This window comes from Kwoniella pini, chromosome 7 (assembly GCF_000512605.2).
Source record: "Kwoniella pini CBS 10737 chromosome 7, complete sequence".
Lineage (NCBI taxonomy): Eukaryota > Fungi > Basidiomycota > Tremellomycetes > Tremellales > Cryptococcaceae > Kwoniella > Kwoniella pini.
In genome coordinates, this window is record NC_091722.1 from 109,676 (window position 1) to 124,343 (window position 14,668).

A 14,668-nucleotide genomic window follows, 5' to 3' on the forward strand; every position below is an offset into this window, starting at 1 on the left:
CAAGGAATGAATGATTATCTATCTATGACAAGCTTGAACAATGTTATGAACGATAAAAATGAAAATAGCAGATAATTTTATACAACTTTTGATATTATCTTCGACTCGGATCTACGGTTTACGAATAAACCATTATTATCATTATCACTTGATTCATTCTCTTTCGGCGATCACCGATTAGAGTATTCTTTTTCTTTTTCTTTTTAAAAATTCCACATCATTATTAAAAAGCCATCGGGAGTGATCATTGCCGCGTGACATTATCTCGGATGATTTTAACCGTCATGATTCATGATAAAAGTTAAAAATCAAGATCCGATTCCGAAGAAGCGGATGCGGATGTTAATTCGAATGGGGTACAAGTAAGCTTAAATAATCTGATACACCATTTCAATATTCAAAGTGGTTGGATTTATATAACTTGGATTGTATTCACTCTCTAAAAGAAAAGGAAAGATATCTCCACTTGAGGAGACTGATTCCATCATGGCGTCTACATTGTCTTTGGAACCCAAAAAGCGACCACACATTCTGACCATAGCAGGTGAATCATTCCGGTTAGATCTCGAATAAAGGTAGCTGACAAGATTTAACAAATAGGTAGCGATTCAAGTGGTGGTGCAGGCATACAAGTGAGCTTTCATGAGATCGATATCATTATTGTGTCAGTCTGTAGGAATACTGATCTTTCAATTAATGCTTCACAGGCAGATCTGAAAACGATAGAAGCTTTTGGATGTTATGGATCATCAGTCTTAACTGGATTGACTGCTCAAAATACAAAAGGTGTTCAAGCAGTACATGAAATACCAACTGATTTCGTAATACAACAAGTGAGTCATTTGAAATAATATCAAACCCTTTGATTGTATTTTTAACCTCTTAATCCGCAGTTAAAATCAGTTATTACCGATGAATCACCAACATGTATAAAATTAGGAATGTTAACAAACGCATCTATAATCCGAGCAATGGCTTTAGAACTTAAAAATTTAAATACAATAAATATTTTAGATCCAGTAATGATTTCAACTTCTGGTCATACATTATTACCTGAAGATGCAATTGAAGCTTTAAAAGAATTATATCCATTCATAAATTATTTTACACCAAATATACCAGAAGCAATTAAATTATCAGGTTTCAAAAAAAAACAAAAGGAAAATGAAAATGAAAATGAGGTTGGGGAATCCAATTTAACACTTAATGAAATGATTGAATTAGCAAAAGAAACAAATTCAAAAACTGGTACATTTATCATTTTACTTAAAGGTGGACATTCAAGTATTTCACGTAAAGAAGTTTTAACTTATAAAGGAAAAATTCCAATAATTTGGGAAGAAGGTGGTGATGTTAATGATGATGAATCAGATACAATTGAAGTTTTATCTTTATATAAAAAATATACAAAAATACCTGAAAATCAAAAAGGATTAGTAGTTGATATTTTAGTTAATAAAGGAGAAATTAAAGCTTTATTTGTAGGAAAAAAAGTTGAAAGTAATAATACTCATGGAACGGGTTGTACTTTAAGTACGGCTATTGCTTGTTCGTATGCTACTGAATCAAAAGATGGTCAAGGTGAGTTTTTCTTATAATCTCGGTCCACTGAGTTGCGATATCACTCTGAACTTTGATGCTGTATTAGATGATTTGGATTTCAGGATATTCAAACGAGCTATATCATATACACAATCAGCTATTGCTTCTTCATTTCCTTTCGGTCAAGGTCATGGGCCATTAAATCATGCTCATTTAAGTACTAGACGGGCTTTACCACCGTAAGTATTGATTACTTACCCTAATAAATTATACTATACTGAAAAGATCTGTCAGGCCTACTAAACATAATCCCCATCCGTTCTTATCTCATCTGATCCAATCGAATCTTCCCTTGTGGAACTCATACGTAAGTGCTGTACTGCATGTCAACGACAGCGACATCTACTCATTAGAAAATTTGCGCTTACAATTCGCAATCACTTAGGTCAAACATCCCTTCGTTGTGCAGTTAGGTAATGGTACTCTTCCAAGAGAATGCTTCGAACATTATATAAAACAAGATTATCATTATCTCAAGCATTGTTAGTTTCACCTCATTAAATGAATAATAATTGCTATACATGTAAGCTGATAGCATGGAATATACATTAGACGCCCGAGCTCATGCTTTAGGAGCATATAAAGCAAATTCATTTATAGATATTAAAGCATTTACAGATATAGCAGGACATATAGCAAGAGAATCGCAAATGCATGTTACGGTAGGTTTTTTAGAAAAAAATAAAATCAAACAATCAAAATTAATGTGTGTAATTTAAGCTAATTAATTTTCTTTTTTTTAAAAAAAAAAAAAAATAGTATTGTGAATCATTCGGAATTTCATTAAAAGAACTTGAAAATACACCAGAATCTTCACCATGTTCAGCATATGCAAGATATGTAATTGATATTGGAACTCAAGGTGATTTATTAGATTTATATATGTCAGTAGCAAGTTGTTTAATAGGATATGGTGAAGTTGGATTATGGTTAAAATCTCAAATAAATTTAGGAAAAGCTAAATTACAAGGTAATTTATATAAAAGATGGATTGAAGATTATAGTGGTGAAGATTTTTTAAAAGCTGTTGAAAAAGGTATTGGTAAGTGGAATCTATAATATTTTTGTTTTTTTTTGTTTTTCAAAAAAGAAAGAATCTTGAAATATATTGATTTTGATTTTTGGAATTTTTGATAGAAAATCTTGAAAGACGTATAGCTGAAGATCCACCTAATGAATTACGTTTAGCTAGATTAACTTCAATTTGGCATGAATGTGTAAGGTTAGAAAGTGCTTTTTGGGATATGGGTTTAAATTTGATCAAATAGATTGATTGTCAGATTAGAAAAAGTAGATTTCATAAAGATGTATGATGACGGAGAGTGTTCGAATGACGATTGGAAAGAAGTTAAGGACGTCATACATGATCATATATACAATGAAACCGAACAAATACATGCATCGCAATAAGACCATTTTGGAAGCGTGAGATGAAGCGAGCATTGACAAGACTGATATGATTAATTTGTTAAATAATTCTGCATATATTCTTTTTTGGATTTTGTATACAACTAATTTACTCTTCAACCCCTTCAATAGTAATGAAATCTTTTCACAATCATCAACATCAACTTAATTAAGCTTTCACTTTTTTAGCTTCTTCTCCTTGATTTTCTTCAACTTCTTCTTCTGCTTTACGTTTAGGACCTACAGCAGTATCTTTTGTACCTTTAACAGGTTGTTCGGATTCAGGAATTTCTTCTCCTGCAGGAGTATTTTCTTCATCTTCTTCTTCTTCTTCTTCTTCTTCATCATCATCATCATCATCATCGTCATCATGTTCAGCCTGAAAATGAATTTTTGAATTTAGTATTAATTCAAATAATGAGATTAAAGTATTCAAAATCGAAGAATGATATTTTCAATTTCAATTTATAAGATGAAGATGAATTTTCAAAGTCGAGTGATTTATTAATTTCCAACTCTACCATCAATTAATCACTTACATTATAAAAATCTTGTAATACTTTTTTGTGATCCACATTATCTCCATTTTCTTCTTCATCATCATATTCTTCTTCATCTTCATCTTCATCTTCTTCAAAATCTTCACCTTCTTCTTCATCATCTAAATCATATTCTTCTTCATCATCTTCTTCTTCTTCTTCATTATTTCCTATAACTAAATTACCATCTTCTGGAGCATCTACTTTTTCCTATATAATATAATAATGATATTAACATTTATCAATAATATTTAGATACTTTGTATCAATTCAATTAAGATGGAGCTTAGCTTACATCGTACTCCTCATCTGGATTTCGATCTTCAACTGCTACGGCTAAAGGTATTTTTTATTAATTAGTTAAAAGATGTTCAAAGGATTATTTATAGTAATGAATTCACACACGTTTTTGAGCATCTTCTGTAGACATGATGATTATATTGAGATGATTAGGTTATGTTATTTAGAATTGAAATGGGTTTAAGACGGTCAATCAGTTTATGAAAACGGACAATGATTTCCTCTTTGTTGTTTATTTTATGTTATGTGCATATACATATGGTAACATATGGTATGGTATGGTTATAGTATGGGATGAGATGATCTGTAGGAAGGTGGGTGATTAGGTACGAGTATAACCGTAAGAAGCAATTAGGGAATGAAGAGGTGACGTACTAAGATTTTAAGGTACGGTACAAATAGAATCAATCGTGGAAAAGTGGAGGTAAACCATTAATCAAATCAGAAGTTTGTCTTTAACAACTTTCCCGTATAAGACCAATTATAATATAATAGATATATAGATTGGTAGAAAAATAATTATCATGCCTAGGAAAAGAGTAATTACACCAGAACCTGTTAGAGGGTATAAAGAAGTTACTGAAAATGATTCGGAAGCTTGGCCTTTACTTGTAGCTTTTGATCTTGAGTGAGTTTTACTTTTTTTTCCATCTGTAGAAGTGATTTAGTATTTGATATGTTATTGATTGAATTAGCTATACCCTATGGGACTTATGGATAGATGTATGTATATAGAATCTCTGTGAATCAACTTCTTTTCCGACACTAGTTGATTGCTTTGGTAATTGATAGACTCATATTACACCTCCTATAAAGCGGAATGGTGATGTATTAAATAAATTGGTTGACCGGTGAGTCGTGAAAAGCGGTATATACATAACCATGATAACGCTTATTTCTAATTGTTACACCCTTCTTGATTATAGTCGAGGCCAAAACTTGTCTTTTTATCGAGAAGTACCCTCTATATTAGCCGAGCTTAAAAGGCGGCGAATCCATATAGCAGCAGCATCAAGAACGAGTGCCCCTGAGTTGTGAGCTAACAAATTAACAAAGTCGATAAGGTATTTGAATAGCTGATAACTTACTCCTATATGGTTCTGTAGAGCGAGAGAAGCATTAGGAATGTTATTATTACCATCTGAAGAAGGAGGTGATCATATAAGGGCGATAACTTATTTTAATACTGTACGTACAGTACATCAGGTATCAACTTATATGGCTCTATAAGTAGTTCACATAGCTGATCATTCAATCAATTTAGATGGAGATCTATCCTGGTTAGTCTTACTTGAAGGTTAGATGAAATTATATGAAGAACTAATTTGGTAGTTTTATAGGCTCTAAATTGCGGCATTTTAAAGAAATACATCGTAAAACCGGTATACCATACGATCAGATGGTAAGTTGTTTTCTCGGAGTGATATAGTTCAATTAGTATAGTATAATCATTTTGATACAATGCTAACTGTCATGATTCCTATGATAGCTGTTCTTTGATGATGAACATAGAAATTTTGAAGTAGAATCTTTGGGCGTTACAATGCAGCTTGTTCCACCAAGTGGAACTGATAGGAAATTGTACAATGAAGGATTGGCTAAGTGGAGAAAAAGAAAAGGTATTAAAGTTGTACATGAATAGATCATTTGATAGACTCCCTAACATATCATAATAGATGTATACCTCAGCTTTCGAGTCGAAATCTGATTTTATCGCCATGGTCTGCAATTCTATCACTCCTTGTTCATATATGTTCACCTTCACTTGATGTCATTGGGTACAATGATCCGCTCTCAGCAATATTCCTTTCACGAGAATTGTCAAAGGAACGAAATTCATCACAATCTAAGTAATATTTCTAAACGGACGCTGGACGTTATTGGAACGAATAATTGAAAGTTTGTAGACTACGTGAGAGCTATTGGATCATTTCCTGAATGGATATACGAATTTAAGGAGGTAATAAATTCTCGGCGCTTTTTCCAAAAATGAAAGGGATTTATAATAGTTTTTGTATAGATGGATGGAATATTAATTGGTTTGAGATCAAGAATGAATAAGGTATAGATTGATGGAGATGAAAAGATTGTTGTATAAGATTTAATATGCAACCAAAGTGTAATAATGATATTTCTCACAAGTATAGGCGGAACAAATTAGTCCGAGTATTTTATCACAAGGAGGCGCAGATATGAGACTAAAGTAAATCACATCGCTGAATACATTTTAAACATATAATACTTCATATTTTTTCATATTTCGTAAATGAGTTGCGTGACAGTGAAAACAATTCTGGTAATTGGGAATAAAAGGGAAATTTTAGTCGAAGTCCGTCTTCGTATTTAAGGTTATTTATTTAAAATATATAACAAGGGTTTGATATTTAGATAAGACAGAATTCGATGAAAGAAAATGCACAGATCGATCTTCATTCGATTTATATTTGTTGAGGCGGGGAAGTATTGTTTAATGAGAGATGTTCTTCTCTTGTGAGATTACTAGTTTAATCTCTATCTCCTCCTCTTGATCCAAGGGATCCGTAGGTTCCTCTTCCATCTGGGCCATAACCTTGAGGAGTTTCAACCCACCAATCAGGTAAAGTCCAAGGACCGTTCTCTTCATGAGAATGAAGGAAAAGAAGGAGGTAAGTGAAACCGAGTTTAGCGGCCCTATTATTTCCATTTCAAAATCAGCTTGTATCCGATATTTACAACAAACAGCCATTGTACCGCGAGTTTGCGCCGAGGTAATTGAGATCACTCACACATCGAGAATTCCGTAAGCGATGATTTCAGCATCGACACTGATTTTGTTTGCTCCTTCAGAAAGACCAAATACGATGGGGTAAGCAGTCCAGAGGCTATTCAGGATACGTGAAGATAATTAACATGCAATGCTTGAAAAAACACAGTAAGTCTATGAGACGTGAACTCACGCAAAAGTCATAGCTGCAAGAAGGGTAAATAATCCTTTAGTGTTTCTAGGTCTGTAGTTGGCGGCTAGGACATTTAAAGTGCGCAATATGAGCTAAATTCTTTCGTGGTTGTCAGCCCAGATGAGTAAGCTACTCACCTTTGAGACCATTGATGAAGAGGATACCCCAAATAAGCAAAAAGGCGAAGGAGCTAATACCGAAATAAGCCCAAGTAGCTCTTTCTCCTGAAGCCCATCTTGAAGGTGTGATAGCACTGAATAATCCAGTGACAATCATGAAAATATCACCAAGTATGACAGCTAAAGTAGAAGCTGGAGAAAGTCCAGCAAGTGATGCAAGGGAAAGAAGTAAGAGTGGAGTAGTGAATAACCAATCTACATATCTTGCCCAATAAAGTTGACGAACGAAATGGTGTAAAGATCCTTTAACTCCATGATTATGAATTGGGATGTATGAGATACCCAGTCCAGTTGCCATAGCGAGGTACGAAAGCATTGCGATGGTGAGAACGAGTGCAGAAGCACTAAAGCAAATATACAGCATCAGTTTAAGCCATCTTAGTAAGATGGAGAGAAGGGATATGAATCGTTGTTAGATATTCAGAAGGATTATGCTCACCCATGGAAGAATCTATTTCTCTTCTCAGTTCTGAGAGTTAAGAATAATACACCGACCAAACCGATAGTGAAAAGGGTAAAGATGATCCATAATGCAGTTTGTCCAGTATGAGTTGAGTGGAGATAATGGAGATCAGGAGTAGGCTATCATCACATTTCCACCACCAAATCAGCTTCCGAATATATCATGAGGTATTTCGTGGCTCACGAAAGTATCAGTGGGTAATGGTAAGTGACCACCACCGCCACCTCCTCCTCCAGGATGGTGAGTATTAGTGCCTCCAGGAGGATCTACCGAAATGGTAGTAGTTGGGATAGGGTGAATGGAAGTGGGTCTAAAATCAGCTAAGAAATCCATTTTGTCTATTTTATATATCTCTGCACTTGATCAAAGTACGATGATAATTTGATTGATGAGATATAAATGAGCAATATGGTGGCGAGTGGGAATGAGATAAAGTACGAGTCAGAGAAGGATGGTCTGGGCAATGGACAGTAGTACCACTCTACCATATCATCTGATCACATCACATGCTTCCAAAGTTGCCAAGTCATCATATTCCCTTTGATCAGCTAGCAGTTACCTCCGCATTCCAGGTACTCACCTAAAAAACGCGTCATTGTCATGTGGAGTCTCCAAACATTCCTACCGTTCCTTCCCACTTTTCAACGCTGACATCACTCATGTACCTGTTGTTGGCTTGTAGTGGCGTGGCACAGACCAATCTGATTCAGTTGCGCTCCTTCGATCATGATTAATAGTGTACAATGACCAGCATTGGCATACACCTTGACATGGTTATGAGGATGCATGATACTTTTTCTGTTGATTCTGGAATATGACGATATTTAGTATACAAGCGACGCGATTCCTCGATCTAATACTATACAGGTTATCCAAAATTGATAAGGCAGTGCCAAGACAAGACATCCATTACGTGTCTTTGTGCTCAGACTCCCTGTTGCCTACATCAAGATCATCACTCTGATTAGCGACTAGCTCACTATCATCAGTCTTTGTCGTTACTGATGTAGTCTTATCTTTCTCATCAGATGCTTCGGCGCAGTCCGCAAGTTGGTTCTTTCCCTTATTCTCATCCCGTTTCTTCTTCTTGATTTTTTTGTCCGTTTTCGTTCTATCTTTCTTCGATTTCTTCTGTTTCCTATGATGTTTTTCATTATTTCCTGCGTTTTTCATCTCGATATCTTCCGTTGGTTTATCGTTCTTCTCGTTCATCTGCCTTAGCTCTTTACCAGTTTTGCTGAATGTCAAGGTCGGGCCTTTACCGCATCCATCTTCCACCCACATTGCAGCATTGTCAGCAGCTTCTTGCGGTTTTCGCTTGAAACGCATCAAATAGCCTTGTATTGCCGAGACTGAAACCTCGCAATCGGGTATAGCTTCGGCAAATCGATCAGCCAGGACAGAAATGTCGTATCCCGGAGGAGGTGATTCGGTCAGATCGGCTTTCATCACTCTTGAAGAATTTTCCTTTTCGTGCGTCGTTGTGATGTGTTTAGAGACTTTCTCAATTTGTGTCGATGATTCGGTAGAAGTCGGTGTATTTTCTTGTACAATTTCGAAGGTCCTGTAGAATTGTAAGAAAACATCTTTGGCTTGATCTTTAGTGGCATTGCAAAATTCGATCCACACATCGCATCGACCTGTCATGAACGTACGATATCAGCTCGTGGAACACCTGTGCTCGTGAGATAGCGCGATCATGAGCTCACCAGGTCGAGACAATGCAGGGTCGATCTTGTCCACCCAGTTAGTTGTGCAGAACAATATCCTACCTTCGCTTGATCCAACACCGTCCAAGGCATTCAATAAGCCGGACAAGGTAAGACCGCTACCATAGCCTCTGTCAAACGAGAACATCGGTTTCACTTTGTGCTTGTTCTTTTTTGACTTCTTCTTCTTGGGTGCGTCGGAGGAATCTGAAGAATCGGTATCAATGTCTGAGCTCGATTCCGTCGAGGAAGACGAAGAAGACGAAGATTCAATAGGGTTCTTCCTGTTCTTATGTTTTCTCTTAGTGAAAGCGCAATCACTATATCCCGTGCCAATGAAACTATTCAGCCTATGTATTACTTCAAATGAGCAGGACTCGTACTCACATATCCTCCATTAGTAGAATACAGTTACTCGGACAAGCTTGTAAAAGGCCGTGTAATTTATCGTCATCGACACTGCGCGTACGGCTTGTCGTGAGCTAATGTGATCATGCGGACTCATGTGAAGCCTTACCTCTTTCCGCCAAGATTGATGGAATAGATATCAAATTGAAGTTTTGAAGCTAAAGCAGCGACTATGCACCTACAAGTCAGCTATCCACTTGAATCCCACCGTAAAGTGACAAGAAAGAGAGATTTTTACGTACTGAAAGAACTTTTACCACTACCTGGTACACCGTAGAACAAATAACCTCTTCTCCAAGGTAATCCTCTTTGTTTGTAAAATTCCCTTTCTTTCAAGAATTCTTGCATGTCACGTAAAAGTTCTTCCTTAGTATCTCCAGGTAAAATCACTGAATCCCATGGACGCGAAGGGCGGGTATTTGATCGATACCATCCAGGTTCATCCCGGCCTTTAGGTGAATAAATAGCAGTGGAACCTGAGCTTAAAGCTTGATATTGTTGATGAGCGTGATTCAAGAGGTTTGTGAATGTTTGATGTGTGCCAAGGAATGTCCTGTATCATATTGACATAGCGTCAGCTCATTATAACATTTCCCGGAGAGAAGGTGTTTCTATTCGTGAGAGTATTCAGTGAATTGCACTTACGACATGACAAACCATTTTTCAGAATCGAAAGCCCAGTGATCACTTTTGACCATCCCCATCTTGATGATAACACCTTGAAATTTGATTAATTGGGTTTTACCTGATACAGTGGAATCCACATTATCGAACAGTGCAGAAATAATCGTGACAAATCTGAAAAGCGAATGATTACATGACTCACCAATGGTAGGGACAATGGAAACTTTGACTCGATCTTTACCACTTCCCAATACATCTTCTCCCCATTTGCCACTATCACTTGACCAACCATACCACCATCTACCTCTTGGTTTTCTGGTTGCGATTTGTACATCCCTAGGAGCAGCTACACCACTTGGCCAAATTGAATCAATCAGAATAGTACGAAGTGCGTATGGGTCGATTTTAGCTAAAAAAGAATTGTCCGACTGAATTGGAACGTGAGTTGAAAGATAATGATGTAACCAGTCAAAAGCTTCATCATTATCTCCAATTCTAGCTTTTAGAGTAAGGCCTAGTGCAGAGAAGTCGATTTCAACTTATCATCATACATTGGATTGTCACTCACTTTCAGTTATAACATCCGTAAGGTAACGAGATAATCTCCTACTAGCTTCGAAAGAAGCACCAGCGAGAATGACTTTGATACCATCATATATCGTTGGATTACTCTTCAGACTGTTGATCAAAGTCACGACAAGAGTGTATAAGTAATGAAATATCCAAGTTATCATGTTGAGAATATAGATTAATTCAAGTCAAATCAGGTTGATAAGTATGAAGTGAAAAAGAAAATGATAAATGATAGGAGTAAAAAGAAGCCAATGGATTGTTATACAATACTTTTCAATACTTAGAGTGGCTCAGGTTAACTTTAGTACAATCAACCATCAGTATTGATTGAAATGACGTTTCAACGTGTTTTACATGGGGGTCCTTTGTACCTTCTCAAAACCATTAAAAACGATGTTCGGACTCGAAATACTCGATCAACTCAACTCCACTAAAATATTGCTTGAATCTGGGTACCATCCTCAAAGCCCGAAATTACGGGTAGAGTCATCGAACGATTCACATCTTGAAAGAGCACAACTCTACTTTGTGTCCAAGCCGAATAAAGCGATTAAATGATTGATGACGGATTTGTCCGAGACTAAAGGAAGATCAACTAGATTCATTTCGTGAGGGTATAAAAGCTTTTTGTATACACTGCTTTAATCTCGCAAATACTGTAAATCGTAATTTCAAAAGAGTAAATTTATAGTAATTCACCATTTTCACGAATTCCGATGAAATTGGTGTGTAATTTGCCAGCAGATGCACTTTCCATCACGAAAAGAAAGACCTTAACGATCTACAACGAGGCTACATGTACTGTAATTAAAGCTGTTCACATTCGTCATGCAGCTATTTCATGACAATGAGGAAACAGATCAACACCTTATGGGGAGTACGGGAAGCTTTAGTGTGATGAAATATGCATGTTATGATATGAATTAGCCTGATAAGATTATATTATACGTTTACGAAATCTGATGAACCAAAAATATGAATCGTTCTTTGTCCAGATAAGGGACGATATATGCCATCCCCCATCTAGCGAATATTTCCCATCCCAATTCTCACTAATCTTGGTCTAGATCATGAAGCCGAACCCATTTTGCTTCTACTCAACACCCTCAAATGAGTTCTTGCTCTTTTCATTAGTCCCTCGTTCGGGTTGACCACATGTCCATTGGGGATATTTTCGATGCCTTTTCCATTAACGACGAGATCCTTGAAATCTGCCTCCTTGCTCAGTTGCGCACTCGGTCGATTTCCTATCTGATCGTGAGATCTGAGAACCGAATTGTTCAACGCGTTCAAATCGATAACTTTCGGATTGACCTCATGATTAGGTAAACTGATGGTCTCCGAGGAAGTTCGGTTTGGCGAGGGTTTTAAGTCCTTCATTTCTAGCTTCCCATCTTTCAAGAACATAGTTGGGCCTTGACCAAATCCGGTTTCTACCCATTGTTTCACCCCTTCAACGGCTTCAACGGGGTTTCTTTTATGACGGATTAGGTATCCTTGCAATGCTGATACTGATACCTTGTTCAGTGGTATAGCAGAAGCGAATTGCTCAGCGAGTGAGGATAAACGATTGGGTGAAATAGCCATAGTCTTGATCTCAACTTCGTGGTTAGTGTCCGCCAAATCAGGGATATTATTTTGGTTGTTGTTGTAAGGATTGGAGTCATTCTTGTAGAAGTGAACAAAAAGATCTTTTGCTTGAGCTCGAGTGGCATGACTGAATTCGATCCATACATCACATCGGCCTGAGAAGTCATCAACTAAGCTGATACTGCAACTCATGACACTCGTCAAAACTCACCGTTCCTTGACAAAGCAGGATCAATCTTATCTTTCCAATTCGTGGTGCAGAAGAGTAGTCTGCCTTCCGAGCTGGCGACGCCGTCCAAGGCATTCAATAGTCCGGAGAGAGTGACGGATGATCCGGGCTCACTCATTCCCATACCTGCGAAATGTCCTTGACGACCACGTTTGTTGACCAGTCTTGGGTTGATATTGGGCATAGCCATGTGGTTCTCCTCGATAGGATTCGCCTCGTTTGATTGGTTTTCTCCGTTCTCGCTGGTTCCCTCGGATTGCGTTGAAGATTGCCTTTTGCTGAAAGCACAATCACTTGTATTGTAAAGAGACGAATCATTAGCTCAAGGTTATTCGGCTCTCGATATGAAGGACACCCACATATCCTCCATCAACAGTAAGCATCGACTAGGACAAGATCGCAGGAGACTGTTGAGCGAATCATCATCAATCCTGCACGTCGATGTTCCAGTCAGTTGGCTATACAGATCTCGGGGCGTATGTCAATACACTCACATGCGACTACCTAAATTGATAATATAGATGTCGAGCTTGAGCTTAGCAGCTAAAGCGCTGACTGAAAGACATCTTGTCAGTATTTTGCATTCTAACGTATTGTGTGTGAGATCGTACTGACTTAGACTGGATTTACCGCTGCCAGGTTCGCCATATAGCAAGTAACCTCGCCTATGCGGCACACCCCTCTGTTCGTAGTATTCTCTTTCGGCAAGAAACTCCGAGGTATCGGTGAGCAGCCATTCTTTCACTCCATGTGGTAGAATGATCGAATCCCATGATCTCATGGGGCGTGATGCAGATCTATACCACCTGTTCCCTGGGTCGGGAGAAAAGATTGAGATAGTTCGCTTGGAGATTTTGGTGATATAAAGTCTTCTAGCTTCCTGCGTGAGGGATGTGAAGGTATCATGTGTACCAAGAAATGTCCTGGCAGGAGATGACGTCAGCGGGAGAGATACCAGATCGTAGACTTCACCAGATGGATCCGAGACCGAGCAATGGAATGCGCACGGGATCCAGTGTATCAAGATGACAGATGAAGGAACAAGAGGAATCGGTGGCATGGAGCGAGGCAGAAGAATGTGGAGAATAATCAAGTGGTATATCCATTAATCTTCTACTAACCACATGATCAACCATTTCCTCTGATGAGTGGTAACATTGCCTCGACTCTCGTCCGGCTTTATGACGAATCTGATTGACTGCCCATTAAACTTGATGAGCCGAGTATCACCTGATCACACGGTCATTCATCAGCATGCTCTTTTACTGAGCATCGTTCGGGATACACAACATATCCAACAACTCTAAATCTTGTGATAGTGACTGTGTTCCGACACTCACCGGATGAGGGCTCGATGTTCAATCTAACATCCCTTTCCATCTCTTCGTTCTCATCTAGACTATCAGTCGATTCGTAAGCTGCGCCGTCCATCCAAGGTGGTATTGAAATTCGGTTATTACCTACTCCAGTGGAGATCATGATTTGCCTAGGAGCAGCTTTACCCATTGGCCAAACAATTTCCTTTAGGGTTGTTTTGAGCGAATACATATTCTGATGTTCAGCTTCGGTCAAACTCGAGGATGTTGGAATGGAGTTGTCGTAAATGATCGGAGCTTGGATGTTCATGTAATACTGGATCCAATCGTATGCTTCGTCGTCGCTTGATATGATGGCGGTCAGATATATACCTTTGAGAGAAGTCAGTATAGTCATACTCAAGGCTATATATAGTCCACACAAAGACAAGGTGAGCGAGCTTAAACCCACTATCAAAGAGTTTAGCAAGAATGCCATTCGAAAATCGTCTACTAAACTCAAAAAACATCCCTGCCATAGCTACACGAAAACCATCCAGTAGCAATGGGCTATCCTGAAATCCACCTAGCAGAGTGGCGAGCAGCCGGCGGAGGAAGTTGATTGTACCCATCGTTGCTTGTGGATAGTGATACTGAATTGCTGAGGACGTAGTAATAAAAATTAGGAATGCTCAGTATAGGATAAAATGAAGGAGGACCAATTCGTGGGCGGGAGTACGGTGAAATATGTTTGAGGAAAAGAAGAGTGGGCATATTTCCAGATTGTGCCTTGTTTTATATGCATGAGTTTGCT

The 14,668-nt window shown here is 37.9% G+C and overlaps 6 protein-coding genes across 6 annotated transcripts; 2 read left to right on the forward strand and 4 right to left on the reverse strand.

The window, feature by feature from the left end:
- Positions 1–486: 486 nt before the first annotated feature.
- Positions 487–2,870, forward strand: I206_105185 (phosphomethylpyrimidine kinase; the record flags this gene model as incomplete). The annotated part of the gene is made up of 10 exons (XM_070203072.1): positions 487–544; positions 601–632; positions 708–833; positions 894–1,581; positions 1,649–1,781; positions 1,837–1,909; positions 1,988–2,084; positions 2,155–2,264; positions 2,362–2,644; positions 2,740–2,870. The coding sequence occupies 10 exons, from the start codon at positions 487–489 to the stop codon at positions 2,868–2,870; spliced, it is 1,731 nt and encodes a 576-aa protein (XP_070059173.1).
- A 308-nt stretch (positions 2,871–3,178) lies between these two features.
- Positions 3,179–3,978, reverse strand: I206_105186 (uncharacterized protein; the record flags this gene model as incomplete). The annotated part of the gene is made up of 4 exons (XM_019155645.1): positions 3,179–3,388; positions 3,549–3,758; positions 3,844–3,884; positions 3,954–3,978. 4 exons carry the CDS (start codon positions 3,976–3,978, stop codon positions 3,179–3,181), a joined length of 486 nt encoding a protein of 161 aa, XP_019011799.1.
- Positions 3,979–4,372: 394 nt separating this feature from the next.
- Positions 4,373–5,490, forward strand: I206_105187 (magnesium-dependent phosphatase-1; the record flags this gene model as incomplete). Its single annotated transcript, XM_070203073.1, has 8 exons — positions 4,373–4,476; positions 4,544–4,571; positions 4,641–4,699; positions 4,775–4,882; positions 4,955–5,036; positions 5,113–5,128; positions 5,189–5,250; positions 5,338–5,490. The coding sequence occupies 8 exons, from the start codon at positions 4,373–4,375 to the stop codon at positions 5,488–5,490; spliced, it is 612 nt and encodes a 203-aa protein (XP_070059174.1).
- Positions 5,491–6,352: 862 nt separating this feature from the next.
- I206_105188 (uncharacterized protein) lies at positions 6,353–7,759 on the reverse strand (the record flags this gene model as incomplete). Its single annotated transcript, XM_019155643.1, has 6 exons — positions 6,353–6,518; positions 6,614–6,709; positions 6,785–6,848; positions 6,922–7,307; positions 7,403–7,545; positions 7,610–7,759. 6 exons carry the CDS (start codon positions 7,757–7,759, stop codon positions 6,353–6,355), a joined length of 1,005 nt encoding a protein of 334 aa, XP_019011797.1.
- Positions 7,760–8,335: 576 nt separating this feature from the next.
- On the reverse strand, positions 8,336–10,901 carry I206_105189 (uncharacterized protein; the record flags this gene model as incomplete). The annotated part of the gene is made up of 8 exons (XM_019155642.1): positions 8,336–9,066; positions 9,136–9,455; positions 9,523–9,594; positions 9,653–9,713; positions 9,786–10,096; positions 10,189–10,288; positions 10,370–10,681; positions 10,736–10,901. 8 exons carry the CDS (start codon positions 10,899–10,901, stop codon positions 8,336–8,338), a joined length of 2,073 nt encoding a protein of 690 aa, XP_019011796.1.
- Positions 10,902–11,808: 907 nt separating this feature from the next.
- On the reverse strand, positions 11,809–14,486 carry I206_105190 (uncharacterized protein; the record flags this gene model as incomplete). Its single annotated transcript, XM_070203074.1, has 8 exons — positions 11,809–12,485; positions 12,542–12,852; positions 12,919–12,990; positions 13,054–13,114; positions 13,175–13,482; positions 13,681–13,789; positions 13,900–14,247; positions 14,327–14,486. The coding sequence occupies 8 exons, from the start codon at positions 14,484–14,486 to the stop codon at positions 11,809–11,811; spliced, it is 2,046 nt and encodes a 681-aa protein (XP_070059175.1).
- Between the last annotated feature and the right edge of the window lie 182 nt (positions 14,487–14,668).